The 24,832-nt window shown below is 40.9% G+C and overlaps 2 protein-coding genes across 2 annotated transcripts in view; both read left to right on the forward strand.

Annotated features, from left to right (window-relative positions):
• Window positions 1–6,126, forward strand: part of LOC128373215 (GTPase IMAP family member 8-like) — a 48,387-nt gene extending 42,261 nt beyond the window's left edge. Inside the window, exons 4-5 of the mRNA XM_053333509.1 lie at window positions 3,719–3,735; window positions 5,304–6,126. Of these exons, the coding sequence (XP_053189484.1) occupies window positions 3,719–3,735; window positions 5,304–6,126 (840 nt within the window). The remainder of the gene's footprint in view (window positions 1–3,718; window positions 3,736–5,303) is intronic.
• Window positions 6,127–12,906: 6,780 nt separating this feature from the next.
• Window positions 12,907–24,832, forward strand: part of LOC128373216 (GTPase IMAP family member 8-like) — a 132,926-nt gene continuing 121,000 nt past the window's right edge. Inside the window, exons 1-3 of the mRNA XM_053333510.1 lie at window positions 12,907–12,928; window positions 13,038–13,620; window positions 24,045–24,082. Coding sequence (XP_053189485.1) covers window positions 12,907–12,928; window positions 13,038–13,620; window positions 24,045–24,082 — 643 coding nt within the window. The remainder of the gene's footprint in view (window positions 12,929–13,037; window positions 13,621–24,044; window positions 24,083–24,832) is intronic.

Genomic DNA, 24,832 nt, shown 5'->3' on the forward strand with positions numbered 1-24,832 from the left:
GTTATTATATAATAAATACATTTAATTAATATTATTATGTATTATATAATAAATACATCTAATTAATATTATTATGTTTTTATATAATAAACACATTTAATTAATATTATTATGTATTTATATAATAAATACATCTAATTAATATTATTATGTTATTATATAATAAATACATCTAATTAATATTATGATGTTTTTATATAATAAATACATTCAATTAATATTATTATGTTTTTATATAATAAATACTGGTTGAGTCTCTCTGCATTCAGATGAACCAGATACTGTCTGACTGTAACCTTATTATAGTTACCACGGCGACGGAGGGGCCTGACTGTAACCTTATTATAGTTGCCACGGCGACGGAGGGGCCTGACTGTAACCTTATTATAGTTGCCACGGCGATGGAGGGGGCCTGACTGTTATCTTATTATAGTTACCATAGTGACCGAGGGGCCTGACTGTTACCTTATTATTTTGGTTACCATAGCGACGGAGGGGCCTGACTGTAAGCTTATTATAGTTATTATAGCTTATTATGTGTGTGTGAGGCTGTTTCAGTCGACGCCTCTCAGGTGAGTCAGGGGACCGGACCGACCGGTTTCTGCTCTTCGTTCTTTGTAGGAGGAGTTTCAGTTTACTGTGACTCATCTTTCATACCTGATACTTTAACTACTGCTGATTCTTCACTTTGCTGAATGTCACATAAAAACAGATCATCAGTAGTTAATGTGTTTGGTATCAAAGCTTCTTATAATAAATGTTTCTGGTTGTAAAGTCTGTTTATCTTTTAAATGGAGGAACATTAGTGAGGAACATGCATCAGTGTGATGAGCAGCAGAGCTCAGTATCTGGGTTCGGACCCGCTGTTAGTGCCAGAGAGACAAACACGACCCAGAGCTGGTGAGTGGTAGCAGACAGGAGCAGCAGGTGAGTGGTAGCAGACAGGAGGAGAACAGGGAGCAGCAGGTGAGGGGTAGCAGACAGGAGCAGCAGGTGAGTGGTAGCAGACAGGAGCAGCAGGTGAGTGGTAGCAGACAGGAGCAGCAGGTGAGTGGTAGCAGACAGGGAGCAGCAGGTGAGTGGTAGCAGACAGGAAGAGAACAGGGAGCAGCAGGTGAGTGGTAGCAGACAGGAGCAGCAGGTGAGTGGTAGCAGCAGGTGAGTGGTAGCAGACAGGAGCAGCAGGTGAGTGGTAGCAGACAGGAGGAGAACAGGGAGCAGCAGGTGAGTGGTAGCAGACCGGAGCAGCAGGTGAGTGGTAGCAGACAGGAGCAGCAGGTGAGTGGTAGCAGACAGGGAGCAGCAGGTGAGTGGTAGCAGACAGGGAGCAGCAGGTGAGTGGTAGCAGACAGGAGCAGCAGGTGAGTGGTAGCAGACAGGGAGCAGCAGGTGAGTGGTAGCAGACAGGAGGAGGACAGGGAGCAGCAGGTGAGTGGTAGCAGAGAGGAGCAGCAGGTGAGTGGTAGCAGACAGGGAGCAGCAGGTGAGTGGTAGCAGACAGGGAGCAGCAGGTGAGTGGTAGCAGACAGGGAGCAGCAGGTGAGTGGTAGCAGACAGGAAGAGAACAGGGAGCAGCAGGTGAGTGGTAGCAGACAGGAGGAGAACAGGGAGCAGCAGGTGAGTGGTAGCAGACAGGGAGCAGCAGGTGAGTGGTAGCAGACAGGAGCAGCAGGTGAGTGGTAGCAGACAGGAGGAGAACAGGGAGCAGCAGGTGAGTGGTAGCAGACAGGAAAAAAGGAGTTTTTTCTCTCCACTGTCACCAAGTGCTGCTCATGTGGGAATGTCGGGTCTCTATAAATGAAACCTGAAGAGTTGGGTTTAGACCTGCTCTATGTGGAAAGAGCCTTCACATGACTCTGTTGGGATTTATAAATAAAGATTGATTGATTGATTGATTGATTGATCTGGACCATGAACGCCTCCCAACTAGTTAAACAAGCAGAGGATGAACTTCCTGCATCAGTGGTTCACTGTGTGTAGATACTCTCTCTCTCAAACGCACACACACACACACACACACACACACACACACACACACACAGAGAGACAGACACACACACACACACACACACACACACACACACACACACACACACAGCTCTGCTGCCACCTGCTGATCGACAGGTGAGACTTTCAGAGAGCAGCTGTTGTTTAGCGTCACCATGACAACAGAAACACACAAATCAACATAAACATGAACTGAAAATATCATCATAAAAATAACTGCAGATTAATATTCAGCTGATCACATGACCATCAATAACCTTATTTACTGACATGAAGAGATATGAAGTTATTACACACACACACATACCTGTTTTACTACCTCGTGGGGACCCTGACCGGGTTCCAGCCTTTCTAAAGGTCCCCACACTGCAGTACCACGTGTGACCTCTGGGGTTCACCAACCTTGTGGGGACCAGTCCTATCAGGAGGCTGTTTGCTCGTTCCCATGGAAACCAGGAGTCGTTCCCCACCAGGATAGGAAAACAAACACACACACACACTTCCTGTTTCTGATGCAGCTGCTATTAAAATCAACAGTCTGCGTCCTGATTGGCTCATTCAGTGTTTGTGATGTTGAACTGATTCTGATTGGTTCAATGATCATAAAACACTGAAATATAACCTGTTTATGAGTCATGATGCTTCTTTACATTCCTGTGGAGGGAGGACACACACACACACACACACACACACACACACACACACACCTAGACACAAACACTTGTACATTCCTGTACTGATCTATGAGGGTTCACCTCAGCTGCTCTCATGCAGCCTGCAGTCCAGAGTCAGGGTGTGTGGGTGGGTGTGTGTGGGTGTGTCTGTGTGTGAGTGTGTGTGTGTGAGAGAGAGTGTGTGTGTGTGGGTGTGTGTGTGTGTCTCAGACCTGTGTGACAGGTCGACCCTGCAGACACTCCTGTAGAGACGAGCACATCTCCCTCCCTCCCTGTCAGTCTGAGCATGCTCACCTGCAGTTACCTGGGTTACCTGCAGACACACCTGTCCCTGAGGCGGGGGGGTGTGTTCACCTGCAGACACACCTGTCCCTGAGGGGGGGGGTGTGTTCACCTGCAGAGAGTATAACAGCAGCAGCTTCCCTCCGAACTCTCAGTCTGACTCTGAAATGGCAAACTTCCTGTCCAACGCGCTGGGGAGCGACGGCATCGCCAAGATGGCCGGAGAGAAAGTCGGTGAGTGTGTTTCATCTATACTAATAATAAATACATATACACATACATATATCTATATATTATATAGATATATGTATATGTGTGTATATGTATGTATATCTACTAGTTAAGGTCAGCGAGCAGCAGCATCAGAGTGATGTCACTGATCAGAGAAACATTTTGACTATTTTAAACGTTAATAAAAGCAGAAACAACTCAGAATTTACTGTTGAATCGTTTTAACAGCGTCTGCAGAACTTCTCTTTATGAATAATTATTATTAATATAATAATTATTATAATAATTATAATAATTACCTTCAGGCTGTTTGCAGGGTTCGGCTTCACATCACATGACTCACTTTAATTACAATATGAACGTTAACTCCACCCGTCTACTGCTGCAGGGAGAACGTTAACTCCACCCGTCTACTGCTGCAGGGAGAACGTTAACTCCACCCGTCTACTGCTGCAGGGAGAACGTTAACTCCACCCGTCTACTGCTGCAGGGAGAACGTTAACTCCACCCGTCTACTGCTGCAGGGAGAACGAATCAAACGCTCAGAACCTGAAAACAGATTCAGCTCATTACAGAACTTCATGTCAAAAGATACGAAGAATGATAATAATAATAATAATAATAATAATAATAATAATAATAATAATAATAATAATAATAATGATAATAATAATAATAATAATAATAATAATGATAATGATATTTTCCTTATAGTCAAACATGGTTCATATAAACTTGAACAGATATAAACTATAATGTTGTTGTTGTTATTTAAAGAGATTCATAACTGACTCTTTAAATATGTTTTTATCACTGATGTTTAGTCTCCACGAGGTTCAGTTTAAATTTAAACGTATGAATAACTTCACACATTCTGTTTTTGTGGACCCAGCATCAAATTTCTGCTTTTAATCCATTTAGAGAGAATATATTAGAGGATTATGGTAAAAATGTCTAAGTGGTGTAACCATAAAAACTTTGTACCAAATAATTCAACTTGCTTAAAAACAGTAAATAGTCAATAAAACACCTTCCTTCCTTCCTTCCTTCCTTCCTTCCTTCCTTCCTACCTAACACCATATCAACTAGTTCGGCATGATCTTACATCCTTCCTTCCTTCCTTCCTTCCTTCCTTCCTTCCTACCTAACACCATATCAATTAGTTTGGCATGATCTTACATCCTTCCTTCCTTCCTTCCTTCCTACCTAACACCATATCAACTAGTTTGGCATGATCTTACATCCTTCCTTCCTTCCTTCCTTCCTTCCTACTTTCCTTCCTTCCTTCCTACCTACCTTCCTTCCTTCCTTCCTACCTAACACCATATCAACTAGTTCGGCATGATCTTACATCCTTCCTTCCTTCCTTCCTTCCTTCCTTCCTACCTAACACCATATCAACTAGTGTGGCATGATCTTACATCCTTCCTTCCTTCCTTCCTTCCTTCCTTCCTACCTAACACCATATCAACTAGTTTGGCATGATCTTACATTATAACTTTTATATTAAATAAAGCTAATGGAATACTATTGTTCTAAATATTACATTTCATCTGGTTACCATGGAGATCAGGAAACATTTACATGTTTTAAATGAAGTCATTATTAGTATAAGTCCACTTGGACAGTGATTCCAATCAACAAAGTCCTGATGCTGCAGAAAAGATGTGACTTTAAATATAGTTTTATATGAACCTCCTGAGTATCCACTGTAGTTGTCATAAAATGAATGTATCGCTAACAGTGTCAGTGTAGAGGTTTTTATAGGACTGAAGGTTAACAGCATTTACAGTTTATCATCATATGGCTGTCACGTTATGTTCAGACCAATGACAGAAAGTTCAGCCCTGCAGAGACCAGAGTGAACGCCCATCAGGAGATAAGAAGTCTGAACTTATTACAACAGTCAGAAAAGATTAGCCATTCATTTTCAAAAGAGACGTCCAACACAGAGATCATTTGGTCTTCTCAGATATTCATCATGTGTGCTGCAACCTCTACAGGTACTTTTTATAAGAATTCAGTTGTAATGTTTGTAATGTTAAACATGATGTTAATGTAATGTCCCTGTGTGTTTCTGTGTGTTTCTGTGTGTTTGTCTGCAGCTTCTGATGAGTGGAGGATTGTTCTGGTTGGGAAGACGGGAGTGGGGAAGAGTGCAACAGGAAACACCATCTTAGGTGATGAAGTGTTTGAGTCTGAAGTGTCTGCAGAGTCTGTCACATCTGAGTGCAAGAAAGAAACAGGAGAGATTGAAGGGCGAAAGGTTTCAGTCATCGACACTCCATCACTGTTTGACACAGCTTTAACCAATGAAGATGCCTGGAAGATGATCAGGGAGTGCATGGCTTTGTCTTCTCCTGGTCCACATGCCTTCCTGGTGGTTCTCCAGCTGGGCAGATTCACAGAGGAGGAGAAAGAAACAGTGAGACTGATTCAACAAACGTTTGGTGAAGATGCACCTAAATACGTGATGGTGTTGTTAACTCATGGAGACAGACTGAAGAAACAAACCATTGAAGAGTTTCTCTCAAAGAGCGAGGACTTGAGCGACATCATCCAGAAGTGTTACGGCCGTTATCACGTCTTCAACAACGATGCTGACGACCGGTCACAAGTCAGTCAGCTTCTGGATAAAGTAGAGAAGATGATTCAGGACAATGGAGGGTCACACTACACCACAGAAATGTTCGAGAAAGCTGAAGAAGCCTTTGAGAGAGAGAGACAACGAATCCTGAAAGAGCGTGAGGCCGAGGGGAACAAAGAGCTGGAAGAACTGAAGACCAAACATAACAGGGACAAGTTAGCGATAGAGCAAGACATGATGAAGGAAAGACGTGAGATGGAAGCAAGGATTCAGGCTGAAAGAGAGGCACAGAAGCCTGCAGTCCACGCTCCTCCTCCTCGTCGTCGTGGTTGTGTAATCCTTTAAAGAGCTGTACTTACCTGCTGCAACAGTTTAGATAACAATCAGTGCTGAGTGCAATCAGAGGATCAAGTTGGTTCCTTTTTGGTCTCTTTGATTTGTTGTAGAACTGTGATATAAAAGTTGCTTTAGATCATCTGTCAGCATTTAAACTCAAGTGATGCCTGTATTTCACTGGTTGGCAAAATATGAAATTTTAATATAACACAGATTTAATCCATGTTGAATCCACTTTGATGTATGAAATAAATGTTGTCTAATGCTGTTGTTTGTTTCATATTTGAACTTTTCAATAAATAAATTACTTCATTTGTCCCCAAAAGCACATGAACATGAACACATCATATTAATATAAAAACACAAAGACATGAACATGAACACATCATATTAATATAAAAACACAAAGACATGAACATGAACACATCATATTAATATTAAAACACAAAGACATGAACATGAACACATCATATTAACATTAAAACACAAAGACATGAACATGAACACATCATATTAACATTAAAACACAAAGACAGCAGAGTTCACAGATTAAAACTATTTAAAATGTTCCAGCTGCAGTCAAATCAACATCCAGTCACATAGAGACAGATTACCCATCTGCTTATGTCACTCACCTTTATCTAAGTGTGAGTGCTGATTGTTCTTAAAACTTTAAAAAGGTCAGACTTAAAATCTCACTGAGTCAACTACAGATCAAACTCACAACCTCCAAACTTTGAGTCATTTGATCAGAAACACTGACTGTAAAATACTTCCAGATAACTGAGAATCTGTGGATGAAGTTTTTCTTTCTTTCTGCAGGTTTAAAAACACAAGCTGAGAATCTGTATGAAGGCAGCTAACACTGAGACACACAGACACATTACTCTGTTTCTTCTCCTGTTGATCACTCATTACAGTGGATCTATTTCCCTTCCTTCCTTTGTACAACAGACCTTATCATTCACCTGACAATCAAACCTTGGTCCTCAAAACGTCCTGGCAGGATATTGAGAGAGGGAGAAACAACTTCTGCTCAAACAGAACTGTAAAAGTCATAGTTTTATTGTTTTGTATTATGACTGATTCAGTAAATTCAGAGTTGACTGAGTTCACTGTACAGAAAGGAGAGTGTGTGCTTTAGAGACAGTCCTGATTGGTGGTTTTAATTGGTATAATAAAACCTACTACTAACTCTGATCCTTGGTGCCAGCCAGGAACCTCAGACATTAAGTAGACTGGTGCCTTGAAGCAGACAGTCCTGGTTGGAACTGGTATCTGTCAGTCGGCATTAAAATACTCACACAAACAGACACATAACATTAAAACAACGTTACACAATACAATACAGCACAGTAACGGCTGGGGCCGATCACAGTTTCACTAATTATTGATTACATCTTTGTTCCAGTCTGTTTTAATGATGTAACGTTTATTATCTTCGTTTGTACATTTGTTCTGCAGATCTGCAACTTTCCATCAAAGATATGATTGTAAAAGTTTGATATGATTCTTTTATAATGGGGTCTTTTGATCTGAACAGTGACTGAAGTTAATCAATTACTTTTTGTACACTGGAAGGTTTGATCTTTTTTCATCCTTGACACAGGTTAACATCCTTCCAACCCAAGTGGGTTGAGGGGATGAGGGAAGTGATGAGTCATGAGGGAGGAGTAGGAAGAAAAGAGAGGTGTAGTGAGTGCTGTGGATGAAAATTGAAGCCGGGTGCCGGGTCGATGAGGGGGCGCAGGATGCTGTACCCGTCTTCTAGATGGGTGTGTGGATGGAACCGGGGCGGGATGAGACTCTGGGTGGGGGAGCTGTCTTAATGTCTGGTCCAAATTGCAGACCCCCAAAAAATCTTCCAGAAGACAGGAGCGTTTGAGCATTTATAATGTCAGTAGTGTTGTGGCGGGTGTAAGTTAAATATTTACATTTTAATGATGTTGTCCGGGATACTTTGTCGTGAAGCTGAGAAGGCCGCGCCGATGCGGAATGAATGACCTGAGTATGATTCTGGGGATACGCTGGATTTGATTAGGATTTGCCCCAGGTGGAAGTGGAACCAAAACGTGTGGTTACTATACCTGTTTCAGTAATGAATAATGGATCAAGTGGGGAGGCGCGGCTGGTTTGTCTTAATCGGATGTAGTCGGATGTAGAAACAGTTGAAATGTTCCAGTCGAGGGTTTAGGGGAAGATGGTGGCTGAAAACAGTGGGATCAGAGTCAGGAGGTGCTTAACGTCTGAATTTCTGGAAAGAGAAATGAGAAAGTGAATCAGCGATGAAGTTTCTGTAGCCGAGTATGTGATGCGCTTGGATGGTGAACTGGTGATTGATCCTTTCGTATGAAAGACGTGATGTCTGAGTTACGTAAACGGCCGCTGTTGATGTCTACGACCACTGTGTTATCGGAGTTATGTTAATTTTTTACCACTCGTGCCCCCAAAAGGATGGCTGCAACAATTAACGGATACGTTACGTAGATGGCGGTAACAGGGTCAGAGACAAGAACTCGGAAGGCCATGTGGCAGAGAACCATCTACCATTGAAGCAGCCTTCATAGCCAATGCAAGGGGCCATGTTGGTGACCAGTTTGGTGTCTTTAGGCCTGGAGATGTGGTAGTCATAGGAGAGATGACGTTCCACAAGGAGAGGAACTGATGCCACGGTTCTAATTCAATCCTGCGTGTGTCTTCCATTGCTATAAGGTCGTGGGAGGTGGGATAGGAGGGCTCGGCCTAGGGGAGTAATGGGAATTGTGTAGTTGAGGTGGCCTAGCAAAGCGAGTGACTGATGTGTATAGTTGTTTAGCAGGATCCAGTGCAGCGATATTGTAATAATGCTTTTGCACCATAAAGGTCAGGCATACTATGAAACATTAAGCGCCCTTTCAGAAGATGCCGAAGAGATGCACTGGTGATGTAAACTTTAAATAATCAACTCTTTGGCATAATACATGCTTGATAGGAATATGGGGACGGTCTTCCTAATGTGAGCCTCACTGCTGGAGGAGCAGGTGTGGAGGAAATGACAACAAGGAAGCGAGGTTGCTGCAGTTATTGAGGACCATCATCCTGGTAGAGCACCAATCTACCTCTTTTGTCCCTACCTTTAAGAAAAGGAGCAGAAGGTGGTCGGTCAGGTGTTAGCTAGTGTAGGGGAAAAGATGGAGGGGGCTTCGTCAACAAATGCATGAATGAATGAACAAACGACTGAATGAACAAACGAATGGATGAACAAATGAATAAACAAACAATCGAGTGAATCAATGAATGAGGCAGCGTGCAATGACGTCGTCGATGTCGCAGCCGACTCGCGTGGAGGGCAAGTGTGATGTTTTGCTGCAGTTCGTGTAAAGTTGGAAGAGTGTGGACTTTCAGTCTGAGTGGTGAAAAGTGATGTTCAACTGGTTGAGTCCGTGCTTTGGGCAGGCAATGGTCCGGCCAGATATTTTCAAAGTTGGTTGATGGTCGGAAAGTTGGCACCGGATTTTGCGCCCAGTCGCGGTAATTTCTCCAGTAGCCTTGCCTGCCGGACCTCCAGTGGGATGGAGAGGGGGGTGGTGGGGAGGGGCAGTGGCTCCGGATCACTGGTAGCAGGATCTTCCCCTGGAGATGTAGAGAGGTGTCTGATGACGTTGGCGCTGTCAGAGGAAAAGAGGCTGAGGGCTCTGGGAAGCTTAAGCTTAAGACTTAAGTACTGCTTGTGTGGAAATTGAGAAGGTATGAGGCGTGATCTCCGTTCCTGAACTTTGTTATAAAACTTCATATAGTAGTATTGCTGACAGTGTCAGTGTAGACGTTTTTATACTTAGACTGAAGGTTAACAGCATTTAGTTTAAGTAGATTGGTGCCTTGACGCAGACAGTCCTGGTTGGAACTGGTAATCTGTCAGTAGGCATTAAAATACTCACACAAAAAGACACATAACATTAAAACAACATTACATAATACTCTAAGCCACTCTTAGAAAAGAGAACGCTGGATGCTTCCATGTTAACCAACTACAGACCTATCTCAAATCTTCCTTTTATAGCCAAGATCGTTGAGAAAGTGTTTTTTAATCAACTCAGTAATTTCTTGAACTCCAGTGGCCTTTTTGACAAATTTCAATCAGGCTTCCGACCTCACCACAGTACAGAAACAGCACTTACTAGAGTGTTAAATGACAGAAGGTTGAACACTGACTCAGCCAAGGTGTCAGTTCTTGTCCTGTTGGATCTCAGTGCTGCATTTGACACTGTGGATCACAGTATACTGTTGAACAGGTTGGAAACTTGGGCAGGACTCAGTGGAACAGTCCTAGACTGGTTCAGGTCCTACTTGGAAGAGCAGAGTTATTTTGTGACCATTGGAAGTTATGAATCCGATCGAGTGGCTCTGACATGTGGAGTTCCTCAGGGGTCAGTTCTTGGACCCCTACTGTTCAGTCTATATATGCTGCCCTTGGGTCAGGGGTCAGTTCTTGGACCCCTTCTGTTCAGTCTATATATGCTGCCCTTGGGTCAAATTCTCGAACTCGAACTCTAATGTAGACTATCACAGTTATGCAGATGACACACAGATATACCTAGCACTGTCCCCAGATGACTACAGTCCAATACAGTCATTGTGTCACTGTTTAGAGCAAGTAACTAATTGGATGAACCAAAATTTCCTTCAATTAAATCAGGACAAAACTGAGGTCATTGTTTTTGGCAATAAAGAGAAGAGGATTGCTGTCAGTAAACATCTCGAGTCACTCTCTCTAAAAACTAGGGACCAAGTCCGAAACCTTGGCGTGCTGATAGACTCAGATCTGACCTTCAGCAGTCACATCAAATCAGTCACCAAAACAGCCTTCTATCAGCTTAAGAACATATCCAGAGTGAAGGGTTTTATGTCTCAAACAGACCAGGAGAAGTTGATTCATGCTTTCATCTCAAGTAGACTCGACTACTGTAACGGTCTTCTGACTGGACTCCCACAAAAAAGCATTAAACAGCTGCAGCTCATTCAGAACGCTGCAGCTCGAGTTTTAACCAGAACAAAGAGATCAGAGCACATTACTCCAGTTCTAAAGTCTTTACACTGGCTCCCAGTCAGTTCTAAAGTCTTTACACTGGCTCCCAGTCAGTTCTAAAGTCTTTACACTGGCTCCCAGTCAGTTCTAAAGTCTTTACACTGGCTCCCAGTCAGTTCTAAAGTCTTTACACTGGCTCCCAGTCAGTTCTAAAGTCTTTACACAGGCTCCCAGTCAGTTCTAAAGTCTTTACACTGGCTCCCAGTCAGTTCTAAAGTCTTTACACTGACTCCCAGTCAGCGATAGAATAGATTTTAAAGTTCTGTTACTGGTCTACAAATCACTGAATGGTTAAGGTCCAGAATACATGAATGACTTGTTAGTAGAATATAAACCCAGTAGAGCTCTGAGATCTACTGACTCAGGTCAGATAGTTGAGCCCAGAGCTCTGAGATATACTGACTCAGGTCAGATAGTTGAGCCCAGAGCTCTGAGATCTACTGACTCAGGTCAGATAGTTGAGCCCAGAGTTCTGAGATCTACTGACTCAGGTCAGATAGTTGAGCCCAGAGCTCTGAGATCTACTGACTCAGGTCAGATAGTTGAGCCCAGAGCTCTGAGATCTACTGACTCAGGTCAGATAGTTGAGCCCAGAGTTCAAACTAAACATGATGAAGCAGCTTTTACACAACTGGAACAAACTACCAGCAGAACTGAAATCATTTTTAAATCCAGGTTAGAAACATTTCTCTTCTCCTGAGCTTATGATTGAGCTCTTTTAAAGCACTTTACATTTTAATCTTTCATTTGCACTCTATGTCCTTTTAATGATGTTAAAGCTAATTTATTATTTTATGCTGCATTCTTATATTTAATGCTCTATTCTAGCATTTTATTTCTCTCTGTCTATTTTTCTGTACTTTGTTTTTATTACAGGGGGTGGGGTTAATTATCAAATTACATGTTTTTCTGTTTTATGTAAAGCCCATTGAGTTGCCATTGTGTATGAAATGCGCTATATAAATGAAACTGCCCTGCCTTACTCACACAAAACTACAACACAGTAACAGCTGGGGCCATCACAGTTTCACTGATTATTGATTACATCTTTGTTCCAGTCTGTTTTAATGATGTAACATTTCTTATCTTCATTTGTACATTAGTTCTGCAGATCTGCAACTTTCCATCAAAGATATGATTGTAAAAGTTTGATATGATTCTTTTATAATGGGGTCTTTTGATCTGAACAACAGTGACTAAAGTTAATCAATTACTTTTTGTACACTGGGATGTTTGATCTTTATTGTTTCATCCTTGACACACGTTAACATCCTTCCTCTTATAATGTCAATAAATAAATAAATAAATGAATAAATGAACACATCATTCTGAAGCAAAATTTTAATTTGTAATTTGAGTTTAATCTCAAGTCAAGAAATTCCTGATGCTGCAGAAAAGATGTGACTTTAAATATAGTTTACCATGAACCTCCTGAGTATCCACTGTAGTTGTCATAAAATGAATGTATCGCTAACAGTGTCAGTGTAGAGGTTTTTATAGGACTGAAGGTTAACAGCATTTACCGTTTATCATCATATGGCTGTCACGTTATGTTCAGACCAATGACAGAAAGTTCAGCCCTGCAGAGACCAGAGTGAACGCCCATCAGGAGATAAGAGGTCTGAACTTATTACAACAGTCAGAAAAGATTAGCCATTCATTTTCAAAAGAGACGTCCAACACAGAGATCATCAGAGTCCATTTGGTCTTCTCAGATATTCATCATGTGTGCTGCAACCTCTACAGGTACTTTTTATAAGAATTCAGTTGTAATGTTTGTAATGTTAAACATGACAATGTAATGTCCCTGTGTGTTTCTGTGTGTTTCTGTGTGTTTCTGTGTGTTTGTCTGCAGCTTCTGATGAGTGGAGGATTGTTCTGGTTGGGAAGACGGGAGTGGGGAAGAGTTCAACAGGAAACACCATCTTAGGTGAAGAAGTGTTTGAGTCCGAACTAGATGCAGACTCTGTCACATCTGAGTGCAAGAAAGAAAGAAGAGAGATTGAAGGGAGAAAAGTTACAGTCATCGATACTCCAGGACTGTTTGACACAACTTTAACCAATGAAGATGCCTGGAAGATGATCAGGGAGTGCATGACTTTGTCTTCTCCTGGTCCACATGCCTTCCTGGTGGTTCTCCAGCTGGGCAGATTCACAGAGGAGGAGAGACAAACAGTGAGACTGATTCAACAAACGTTTGGTGAAGATGCACCTAAATACACAATGATACTGTTCACTCATGGAGACAGACTGAAGAAACAAACCATTGAAGAGTTTCTCTCAAAGAGCGAGGACTTGAGCGACATCATCCAGAAGTGTTACGGCCATTATCACGTCTTCAACAACGATGCTGATGACCGGTCACAAGTCAGTCAGCTTCTGGATAAAGTAGAGAAGATGATTCAGGACAATGGAGGGTCACACTACACCACAGAAATGTTCCAGAAAACAGAAGAATCCATCGAGAAGGAGAAATCCTGAAAGAGCGTGAGCCCGAGAGGAACAAAGAGCTGGAGGAACTGAAGGCCAAACACAACAATGACATGTTGGCTGCAATGAAGGAAATGATGAAAGAAATGTATGAGAAGCAGGCAAGGTCTGAAGCTGAAATACAGGCACTGAAATTTCAATTACAGGATCCTCAACATCGCTGTGAGATCCTTTAAAGAGCTGTACTTACCTGCTGCAACAGTTTAGATAACAATCAGTGCTGAGTGCAATCAGAGGATCAAGTTGGTTCCCTTTTGGTCTCTTTGATTTGTTGTAGAACTGTGATATAAAAGTTGCTTTAGATCATCTGTCAGCATTTAAACTCAAGTGATGCCTGTATTTCACTGGTTGGCAAAATGTGAAATATTCATATAAAACAGATTTAATCCATGTTGAATCCACTTTGATGTATGAAATAAATGTTGTCTAATGCTGTTGTTTGTTTCATATTTGAACTTTTCAATCAATAAATTACTTCATGTGTCCCCAAAAGCACATGAACATGAACACATCATATTAACATAAAAACACAAAGACATGAACATGAACACATCATATTAACATTAAAACACAAAGACAGCAGAGTTCACAGATTAAAACTATTTAAAATGTTCCAGCTGCAGTCAAACCAACATCCAGTCACATAGAGACAGATTACCCATCTGCTTATGTCACTCACCTTTATCTAAGTGTGAGTGCTGATTGTTCTTAAAACTTTAAAAAGGTCAGACTTAAAATCTCACTGAGTCAACTACAGATCAAACTCACAACCTCCAAACTTTGAGTCATCAGAAACACTGACTGTAAAATACTTCCAGATAACTGAGAATCTGTGGATGAAGTTTTTCTTTCTTTCTGCAGGTTTAAAAACACAAGCTGAGAATCTGTATGAAGGCAGCTAACACTGAGACACACAGACACATTACTCTGTTTCTTCTCCTGTTGATCACTCATTACAGTGGATCTATTTCCCTTCCTTCCTTTGTACAGCAGACCTTATCATTCACCTGAAAATCAATCCTTGGTCCTCAAAACATCCTGGCAGGATATTGAGAGAGGGAGAAACAACTTCTGCTCAAACAGAACTGTAAAAGTCATATTTTTGTGGTTTTGTATTATGACTGATTCAGTAAATGCAGAGTTGACTGAGTTCACTGTACAGAAAGGAGAGTGAACCTATGAACCTACTAGGACACTGCGCTCCCAGCCCATAGAACCTTATGAACCTACTAGAACACTGTGCTCCCAGCCCATAGAACCTTATGAACCTACTAGAACACTGCGCTCCCAGCTCATAGAACCTTATGAACCTACTAGAACACTGCGCTCCCAGCTCATAGAACCTTATGAACCTACTAGAACACTGCGCTCCCAGCTCATAGAACCTTATGAACCTACTAGAACACTGCGCTCCCAGCTCATAGAACCTTATGAACCTACTAGGACACTGCGCTCCCAGCCCATAGAACCTTATGAACCTACTAGAACACTGCGCTCCCAGCCCATAGAACCTTATGAACCTACTAGAACACTGCGCTCCCAGCCCATAGAACCTTATGAACCTACTAGAACACTGCGCTCCCAGCTCATAGAACCTTATGAACCTACTAGAACACTGCGCTCCCGGCTCATAGAACCTTATGAACCTACTAGAACACTGCGCTCCCAGCTCATAGAACATTATGAACCTACTAGAACACTGCACTCCCAGCATGCAGGCCTACTTGTGGTTCCTAGTATCTCTAAAAGTAGAATGGGAGGCAGAGCCTTCAGTTCTCAGGTTCCTCTCCTGTGGAACCATCTCCCAGATTGGTTCCAGGTGGCAGAACCCTCTCTAAGTTTAAGAGTAGGCTTAAAACGTTCCTTTGTGATAAAGCTTATAGTTGGGGCCGGTTCCAGCTCCTAGTTTATGCTGCTATAGGCTTAGACTGCCGGGGGACTCCCATGATGCACTTGGCTCCTCTCTCCTCCTCCCTCTCTCTCTCTATCCATCCATCTATATCCATTAACATTCATGTTCTATTAATGCATCAATAAGCTAAACTTCTTCCCCGGAGTTGTCTGTGCTTTCTCGTCTCACAGGTAATCTGGGCCTGTAGACGTCCGGATGACAGATTCCAGTCCCGGACCTTCAATGTGCTTCTCTCGCCTCTCCTTCCTCTCTCTCCTCTCCTTCCTCTCTCCTCCTCTCCTTCTTCTCTCTCCAACCGGTCCAGGCAGATGTTCTCCCACTCTGAGTCTGGTTCTGAGGGTTCTTCCTGTTAAAAGATGTTCTCCCACTCTGAGTCTGGTTCTGAGGGTTCTTCCTGTTAAAAGATGTTCTCCCACTCTGAGTCTGGTTCTGAGGGTTCTTCCTGTTAAAGGGAGTTTTTTCTCTCCACTGTCACCAAGTGCTGCTCATGTGGGAATGTTGGGTCTCTTTAAATGAAACCTGCTGTTTAGACCTGCTCTATGTGGAAAAAGCCTTCACATGACTTTGTTGTGATTTGGTGCTTTATAAATAAAGATTGGTTGATTGACAAGGAGAAAATGTGAGAAAATAGCAAGTAACAATATGTAAGGCTTAAAAATACATTCTTATCACTTAGCCTGCAAATTATTTTTTTATTCATTGAAATTAAATTATTTTATACGTTGCAGTTTTTATAATTTGATCTTTTGTCTCTGGACTTTTGTCTCATCTTCTTCCATGTTCTTTGTCTCACTGACTCACTTTTTGTTTGTCTTCCTCTCTTATTCAGATTTTCTGCTTTGAACAAGTGAATGTTCAGCATTTCATTGATTATTCATTAATAGTTTCAGCAGTGAACTACTCAGGTAAAAGGTGTTAAACTCTGACCTGCACATCTGTGATATCTCCTTTGACAATGACTGAATCATTGTTCCAGCTGGTTGTAATGATTGAACATTTCTTATCTTCATGTGAACAGTTTGTTCTGCAGATGTGCAACTTTCCATCAAAGATATGATTGTAAAGGTTTAAAATGTTTCTGTTATCATGAGGTCTTTAGATCTGAACAACAGTGACTGCAGTTAATCAATGACTTTGTGTGCGTTGGGAGGTTTAATTTTCATTAAGTCATTGCTGACACTTTATACTTGGTTGCTCCTTCTTATAATATCTAGAAAAAATATTTAGAAAAATGAATTTATGAATCAATGCAGAATCATCCACAATCACATCACAATGATCTGAGCTATGCAGCTAACTGAAGTTAGGGATGCACGTTTCCCTGGTGGCTCGTTCAACAAGTTGAGGTGCAGAATAAAAAGAGATTTTAGTTAACTTTTATCAGTTAGTCTGTAAATCATTTTTGCTATATTCTATTTCCTGGAAATCTAATTATTTTGTTCACTGCATTTTTAAAAATGTGACCTTTGTGTAAAGTATAAATGACTGTGTGCTGCTGGATTCGAACAGTGACAATCAAATAAACTGTATGATTATTATAGTCATTATTATTGTTACCAATATCTTCAGCAGTGAACTACTCAGTTAAAAAGTATTAAAACTTTAACCTGCACATCGATGGTTGTGATATCTCCTTTGAAAATGAATGAATCATTGATTGATGTAACGTTTCTTATCTTCATGTGAACATTTTGTTCTGCAGATCTACAACTTTCCATCAAAGATATGATTGTAAAGGTTTAAAATGTTTCTGTTATCATGAGGTCTTTACATCTCAACAACAGTGACTGCAGTTAATCATTTACTTTCTATGCATTGGGAGATTTAATCCTTATTGTTTTGTCAGTTTGACATCCTTCTTATAATGTCAATATTTAAATTACAATATATTATTTGTAACTTGGACAGTGATTCCAATCAACAAGGTCCTGATGCTGCAGAAAAGATGTGACTTTAAATATAGTTTACCATGAACCTCCTGAGTATCCACTGTAGTTGTCATAAAATGAATGTATCGCTAACAGTGTCAGTGTAGAGGTTTTTATAGGACTGAAGGTTAACAGCATTTACAGTTTATCATCATATGGCTGTCACGTTATGTTCAGACCAATGACAGAAAGTTCAGCCCTGCAGAGACCAGAGTGAACGCCCATCAAGAGATAAGAAGTCTGAACTTATTACAACAGTCAGAAAAGATTAGCCATTCATTTTCAAAAGAGACGTCCAACACAGAGATCATCAGAGTCCATTTGGTCTTCTCAGATATTCATCATGTGTGCTGCAACCTCTACAGGTACGTTCAAGTTTTACTTTTTATAAGAATTCAGTTGTAATGTTTTACTTTTATCTGTCTGATCTTAAAGGAGGTAGACGTGTCAACAATTCATCCATGGTATTAAAAAGTGATTCAATGGAAATCAATATAGGTGACAGCCACTAACATACTGTATTTTATCAATTTTTAAAAGCTGTTAATGATTAATGATGATTCCAATGGGAATCATTTCAAAATGACATGGCCATCCTCTCTGTAGACAGTCAGTGTTGGAGGAAGAAGGTATGATCCTTGTTTCAACAGTTTATTATTTTGTTATTGTTATAAAATTAGTTTTTTCAAATAAACCCATTTTGTTCCTTCTTGAACACACAGTTATATCATAATCTTAAATAATACATAAATAATACTAAATAAGGCTAAATCTAAATCTAGGTCCAAAAGGCTAAATATAGCCTTTCATGCATTATGTTAAAAAGTCAATAAAGTATTTCCAACATCTTTTTTAGTATGTAATTTAGTTGAGAATATGTTTAACCTGTGTTTTCTCTGTGAATATAAGGCAACAGGCATTTCTGAACTACATGGTGCATCTCATCAACCGTCCGCCTTTTTGAATATATGATGCAATATCTCAAAATAACAGAGAACCAAAAATTACATTCAAATGCTTTGGGGGTTTGCCATCTGGTCATATGGTAGTACGGTAGTACACGCCAGTAAAGGGCTTCAATGACTTCCAAATATCTGTCCACTGTAGTGGACACCATGCATGACCTGTTGCCAGGAGCAACAGATGATGAACCAGTCCTACTGCCAGCTGAAGGAGGAGAGCAGCTCTGTGTTGAAAGAGGTCTGTGGAAATTTATTTTTATTAGGGCCCAAGCACTACAGTGCGAAGGCCTTATTGTAATTGTACCGATTGTTATTATTAGGGACCGAGCGCTGACCAGCGCGAAGCCCTATTGTATCTGTAGAAATTATTATTCGTCTCACAAAACGAACGCCTTTTTGACAGCCTAAACGTGCCCGAAAAGTCACCAAAATTTGAACGCACATCTGACCCGGCGAAAAATTTGATATTTTATGGTCCGCCAAAATGGTCGTTGCAAAATGGCTCAATAGCGCCCCCTATTGAATATAAAAATGTGAGAGATTGACGTACATGAACGAAATTTGGTATATATATGTATCATGTCCAGACGCACAAAAAAGTCAATGGGGCCCATGACGTCACTCCAACAGGAAGTCGGCCATTTTGAAAAATATGTGCGATTTTGGCGTTTTCCACGCCACGTACTTTAACGAACTCCTCCTAGGGATTTAATCTGACCGACTTCAAATTCACTCAGAAACATCTTGAGACATTGGAGATGAAAAGTTATCAATAACTTTCTGATTACGGATCCGGTTTGGCCGTGGCGGGGCCGACAATTTCCTTCACCATTCGATCCTTCGCCATGAAATTTCAAACCCTCATAACTTGACTCCACATGGTCTGAGCTTTTCCACATTTAATATGCTTGTTCAGTGTCCCGGTCTGAACACATGTACAGTCTCATATTTAGTGACAGTCATAGCGCCACCTACTGGCAACAGGAAGTCACTTGCTTCATTTGTTCATTAATTACTCCCATAATCTTAAGTATTTACACCTGAAATTGACTCAGCTGAGACATAAGACCTTGGTGATGCTACATTCTGCAACTCGTGACCCATCATCAAATACCGTTGCCATGACAACACATTCAACGCCATGATAATACGATTACAGTTCTCAGGGGCAAAGGATGCCTCCACAGTAACGAAACTCAACACACACGTCTGGAGTGGGGTCATTTAACATCTTATATACTTCAATGGGATGGACGTGGCTAAACGGCTCAATAGCGCCCCCTTGAATATTTCAAAATTGAACCTCAGCCTTCCCGATTGACATAGAAGAATGAAATTCGGTAGGTTTATGTATCATCTCCAGACGCACAAAAACGCCATTTGGACCCATACCCTAAGTCCAACAGGAAGTCGGCCATCTTGGGAAAAATGCTATATGTTTTTTGGTCATTTCCAGGCCTCATATTTGAACAAACTAGTCCTACAGATTTCATCCCATCCACTTCAAATTCACACAGAGTCATCTTGACACATTGGAGATGACAAGTTATCAAAAGCTTTTTTATGACTTCTTCCTGTTGGGCGTGGCTGTGCAAACAATTTCGATGCTTCGCCATAAAGCAGGAAGTCCTTATAACTCCTACAGACATTGTCCCGTCTACACCAAATTCATTATGCATGTAGAGGGTCCCGCCCTGAACACATCTATGCATCAATACTGCTTCATATACACAGCGCCACCTACTGGACGCAGGAAGTCAGCCTCATATGACAAACATTATCCGATTTACATGAAATTTACAGGATATGTTCTCCACATCACACACTGCTACATGACATGTAATTGTTGGGTGATCTCTAGCGCCACCTAGTGGACACATGCAATGTGCCTTAGCCCCATCACACAATGTTCATTACGAGCCCGGGTGCCAAGATGTCTACGTGCCCGCTGTGTCTGCCGTGTGACTGCAGCATGCACCGGCATGCGCATACAGAGCGGTGCGTGGGGGAGCTTGGGCCCAATCATCGCTGCTTGCAGCTTTAATATTTATATATTTTTTTAGAAATCTGTTTTCACTTTTACACTGAAGAGGGGTTTTTTTCGGTATTTCTTTTAAAAGCCAAATTATATTGACCATGATTCAATTCATAAAAGCAATAAAAGTGGAAAACATCCAAGGGGGTGAATACCTTATAGGCACTGTATGTATGTATAGAGAAAATAGTTTTCACACTGAGAATGGGACCCACCAGCACAGGAAACTGATCTTATCAAATTCTACGTTCCAGCCATGAGGGCAGCTTTTCTCAAAGGGGGTGGTACTGGATCTACACTCTAAATAATAATAAATGATACAGTATTGATGCCAAAACTGTTTATTTCTATGTCAGTAATTTCACAGTATGGTATACACTGTTCAAAAGTTGTGGGGGAAAAAATATAGTAACAATCCTCAATCCTGCCTGATATTAGTGCTTACAGTGTCTCTTAAGTTCACTTAAAGTACACTTAAATATTAAACAGTTATCAGACATTGTACAAAAAAGACAAACCTTTAATCTAGTCTTACATCAGTGCCTAGAATGTAATTTTAGTAATCCAACTAGAGTGTCATTAATGTTTGTTGAGGCTTTCCTTGATGATCTTAATGATTAGGTTAAATACCCTGCAGTTGGTACAGTTTGGGATGAGAAGCATGTGGAGCCTCTTCTGTGTCACTGCTGCTACAACTTGGGGCAAACTCCTGTTGGTTCCCATCTTCATGATCTGACGGGTCACCAGGTGAAGTGTCTGGTCATACAATGAAATATAACATTATTGCAACAGTTTCTTGTCTTTTTAATTGTGTTTCCATATAATATGACGTATTACATGCATTAATTGTTTAAAACTAAATAATGACACAAACTATACACACAGTACACAATATAAAATTAAATGGACTTTACTTGCTGAACTGCAGATCATGGGCCTTCATCTTCACCTCCACATTCATCACCATGTAAAGCTCCTGAGTAAATGCCTTCAAAGGAGGGCCAGACCCCCGTAGAGGGTCGGACTGAGGTCAATTTGGCAATCATTCATTTTATTATGTCTCCAGGAAGAAGATTACCAGGTGACGGTAAGGCTGACATTTCTGTATCCTCATTCGCATGCATCAGTGTTGTTTTGTATGAATCATTGCCAACACTGTCTGTGCCAGCATCTGTGCTTCAATAACAAGAATAGTGAGAAACCCTGAATGTGTGAAACTCCACAGGTTAGTATAACTCATATGAACCAAGACAACAGGACAAAGTCAAGCTATTGTAAACAAGGCTGGTATCTGCTTCTATACTTCAGAAATAAGTGTGGAAAAAGTTTCATGTCAAACAAGCATTCAAGTACTGCATTATTATCATAAAGCAAAAATATGGTTTATGATGCAGCTAGTAAATTTGTGAGGTAAATGAGGTGAATCAAAAAGGATTGTGAAGGATTAAGACAGAAACTGCTGTCAAAACAGGAATGAGGATGTAACTAGAAAAAAACAATAATTCTGTTTGTGTGTGTCTGGCAATAAATCAAGAATGTCTTTGTATTACATTCTGATGGTAAGTGGGGAAAACCAAGCTCAGTGCGTGACATTATTAGTTTCCTTGTACCTGCTGGGTGTGGTGTTGCAGACACCCAATTTTCTTCTTCATTGGTCCTGTGTGTATGCAGGCTGCTGTTTCCTCATTGAATCACTGATGAAAAATGACAGTTAAAGTTCACTCGTATCAAAGTACAAAGTCTGACTGGTCTAACGGGGAAAGTCAGTCAGGTCAGATGGTGTCATGTTACTCTTCAGGATGTGTTTACTCTCTGTAAAGGTTGTGATGTTTCAGTGTATAAAACTCATATAAAACTCACTTGCTTCTGTCTATTAAACATTATAATAAAGACTTGAAGTCTGATTAATCTGAAACATCCGACTGTAAATTCACATGTGGACTTTGACTCACTTTCCTTCTATATATGTAAATTTCCCCATCATAGACTAATACAGGATGATCTTATCTTAAAAGGCTGCAGGGGCGGATCTAGAAACTTATGAAACATATGATTGGTGGGTGTTCTCTAGTTATTATTATCATTCCTATAAAGTAACAGCCTTTTTGCCCCCCTGAACATGCCCCGAAACTCACCAAAGTTTGCATGCTAGTCAGACCCGGCGAAAAATTTGATATTTTATGGTTTGCATAAATGGGCGTGGCAAAATGGCTCTGTAGCGCCCCCTAGAAAATTAAAACAAGCGAGCCCCACCCCTGAGATTGTCCTACACAAACGAAATTCGGTACACATATGGAGAGAATGATTGCTCAATTCCAGGCTGAGAGAGAGAGGGAGATGAAAGAGGAAGAGATGGATGAGGAGAGGAAGAGGGAGGAGGAGATGGAGGAGGAGAAGGAGGAGAGAGAAGGAGGAGATGGAGGAGAGAAAGAGGGAGAGAGAGGAGAGGGAGAAAGAGCGGAAGAGGAAGAGAGAGGAGAGTGAGAAAGAGCGGAAGAGGGAGAGAGAGGAGAGGGAGAAAGAGTGGAAGAGGGAGAGAGAGGAGAGGGAGGCAGAGAGGAAGAGAGAGAGAGAGGAGAGAGAAAGGCAGAAAACAAACATGATGAATGAATTAAAGGAACAGCAGGACAGAGAAGTCAAAGAGCAAAGAGAAAGGTTGCAGCGCAGACATGAGAATGATGCCAGAGAGCAAGCTGAGGGGTCTAATCCAGTATATTATCTGATGAAAGCTGGTCAAGCAATGGCTGAAGCTGGTAAAAAGATCCGTGGATATTTTGTAAACTTGGGAAAGGCAGTAGGGAGTGCTTTGAATAAGTAGTTCATCTAGAGAGGAACTCTCCAGAAGTCTCTACACACTCATTGATCTAAATGAATGATTCATTGTGTTTGTTGAGGTAGAACTTTCATATCACAGCTCTCATGTCTTCTTTTCCTCTTCACATGTTTAAGAGATATTTAGTGCAGGTTAACATTTGATAGTATTAAACACTGTCATTAAAATATTTGGTTATATTCTGCTTTAACCACTGAACTTGTTGATTTGTGTTCTGTAGAATCCATGAATAGAAGAAGTTCACATTCCTCTGATGGGTGATTACTTTTGATGTGGTGCCACCTAGTGGGTGTAAAATGAACATTGCCATCAGTATATATTTTTTTATTTCTTCTCTGCAGTCACTCTGGTTTACTTGTCTGTATTATAACTTTTCTTTTATTCACTTTTAGCATTTATTTAATAGACAATGTTTCTGATTGATGTCACCCAAGAACAAAGATGTCATTCTGTGTCAACTGAACTAATAAAGATGTGATATTGAGATCAACCTAATAAAAAGTTGAAATCCTGTTTTATTATTAAATCAAGAGTTCAGTTCTTTTTCAGGAACTATTGAATTAAATCTGGATACTCTGAAACAGTCCAATTCATTTTATTGCCTGAAGAAAAGGAAATAATAAACCTAATCTACCTCATATATTTATTGTTTTGTTTTTAAAGATACATTTTTTTGCCTTTATTTAGTCAGTGGCATAGAAGCCAACAGGAAACAGAGAGGAGAATGACCCGCAGCAAAGGTATGGAAATCGAACCAACGATACTGGCTTATAGAATATAAAACACTACCGACATACTCACACACACACACACACTAATAATTTCTATTTTTAACTATTATCCTGCATATTTAAAACAAAGCATGTTGGCTCTAGGACATGACCCAAAGAAGAAGTGATGTAATTATGGTCAACATCTCTTCATTTTTTTTGCTTGTTAGGGCCCAAGCACTACAGTGCGAAGGCCCTATTGTAATTGTACCGATTCTTATTATTAGGGCCCAAGCACTACAGTGCGAAGGCCCTATTGTTTTTGCCAAGATTATTAGGGCCCGAGCGCTGACCAGCGCGAAGCCCTATTGTATCTGTCAAGATTATTATTAGGGCCCAAGCACTATACAGTGCGAAGGCCCTATTGTAATCGTACCGATTATTATTCGTCTCACAAAACGAACGCCTTTTTGACAGCCTAAACGTGCCCCAAAACTCATGAAAATTTGCACGTACATCAGACCCGGCGAAAAATTTGATATTTTATGGTCCGCCAAAATGGCCGTCGCAAAATGGCTCAATAGCGCCCCCTATTGAATATAAAAGTGTGAGAGATTGACGTACATGAACGAAACTTGGTATATATATGTATCATGTCCAGACGCACAAAAAAGTCAGTGGGGCCCATGACGTCACTCCAACAGGAAGTCGGCCATTTTGAAAAATATGTGCGATTTTGGCGTTTTCCACGCCACATACTTTAACGAACTTGTCCTAGGG

The sequence above is a fragment of the Scomber japonicus genome, chromosome 14 (assembly GCF_027409825.1).
Source record: "Scomber japonicus isolate fScoJap1 chromosome 14, fScoJap1.pri, whole genome shotgun sequence".
Classification (NCBI taxonomy): domain Eukaryota; kingdom Metazoa; phylum Chordata; class Actinopteri; order Scombriformes; family Scombridae; genus Scomber; species Scomber japonicus.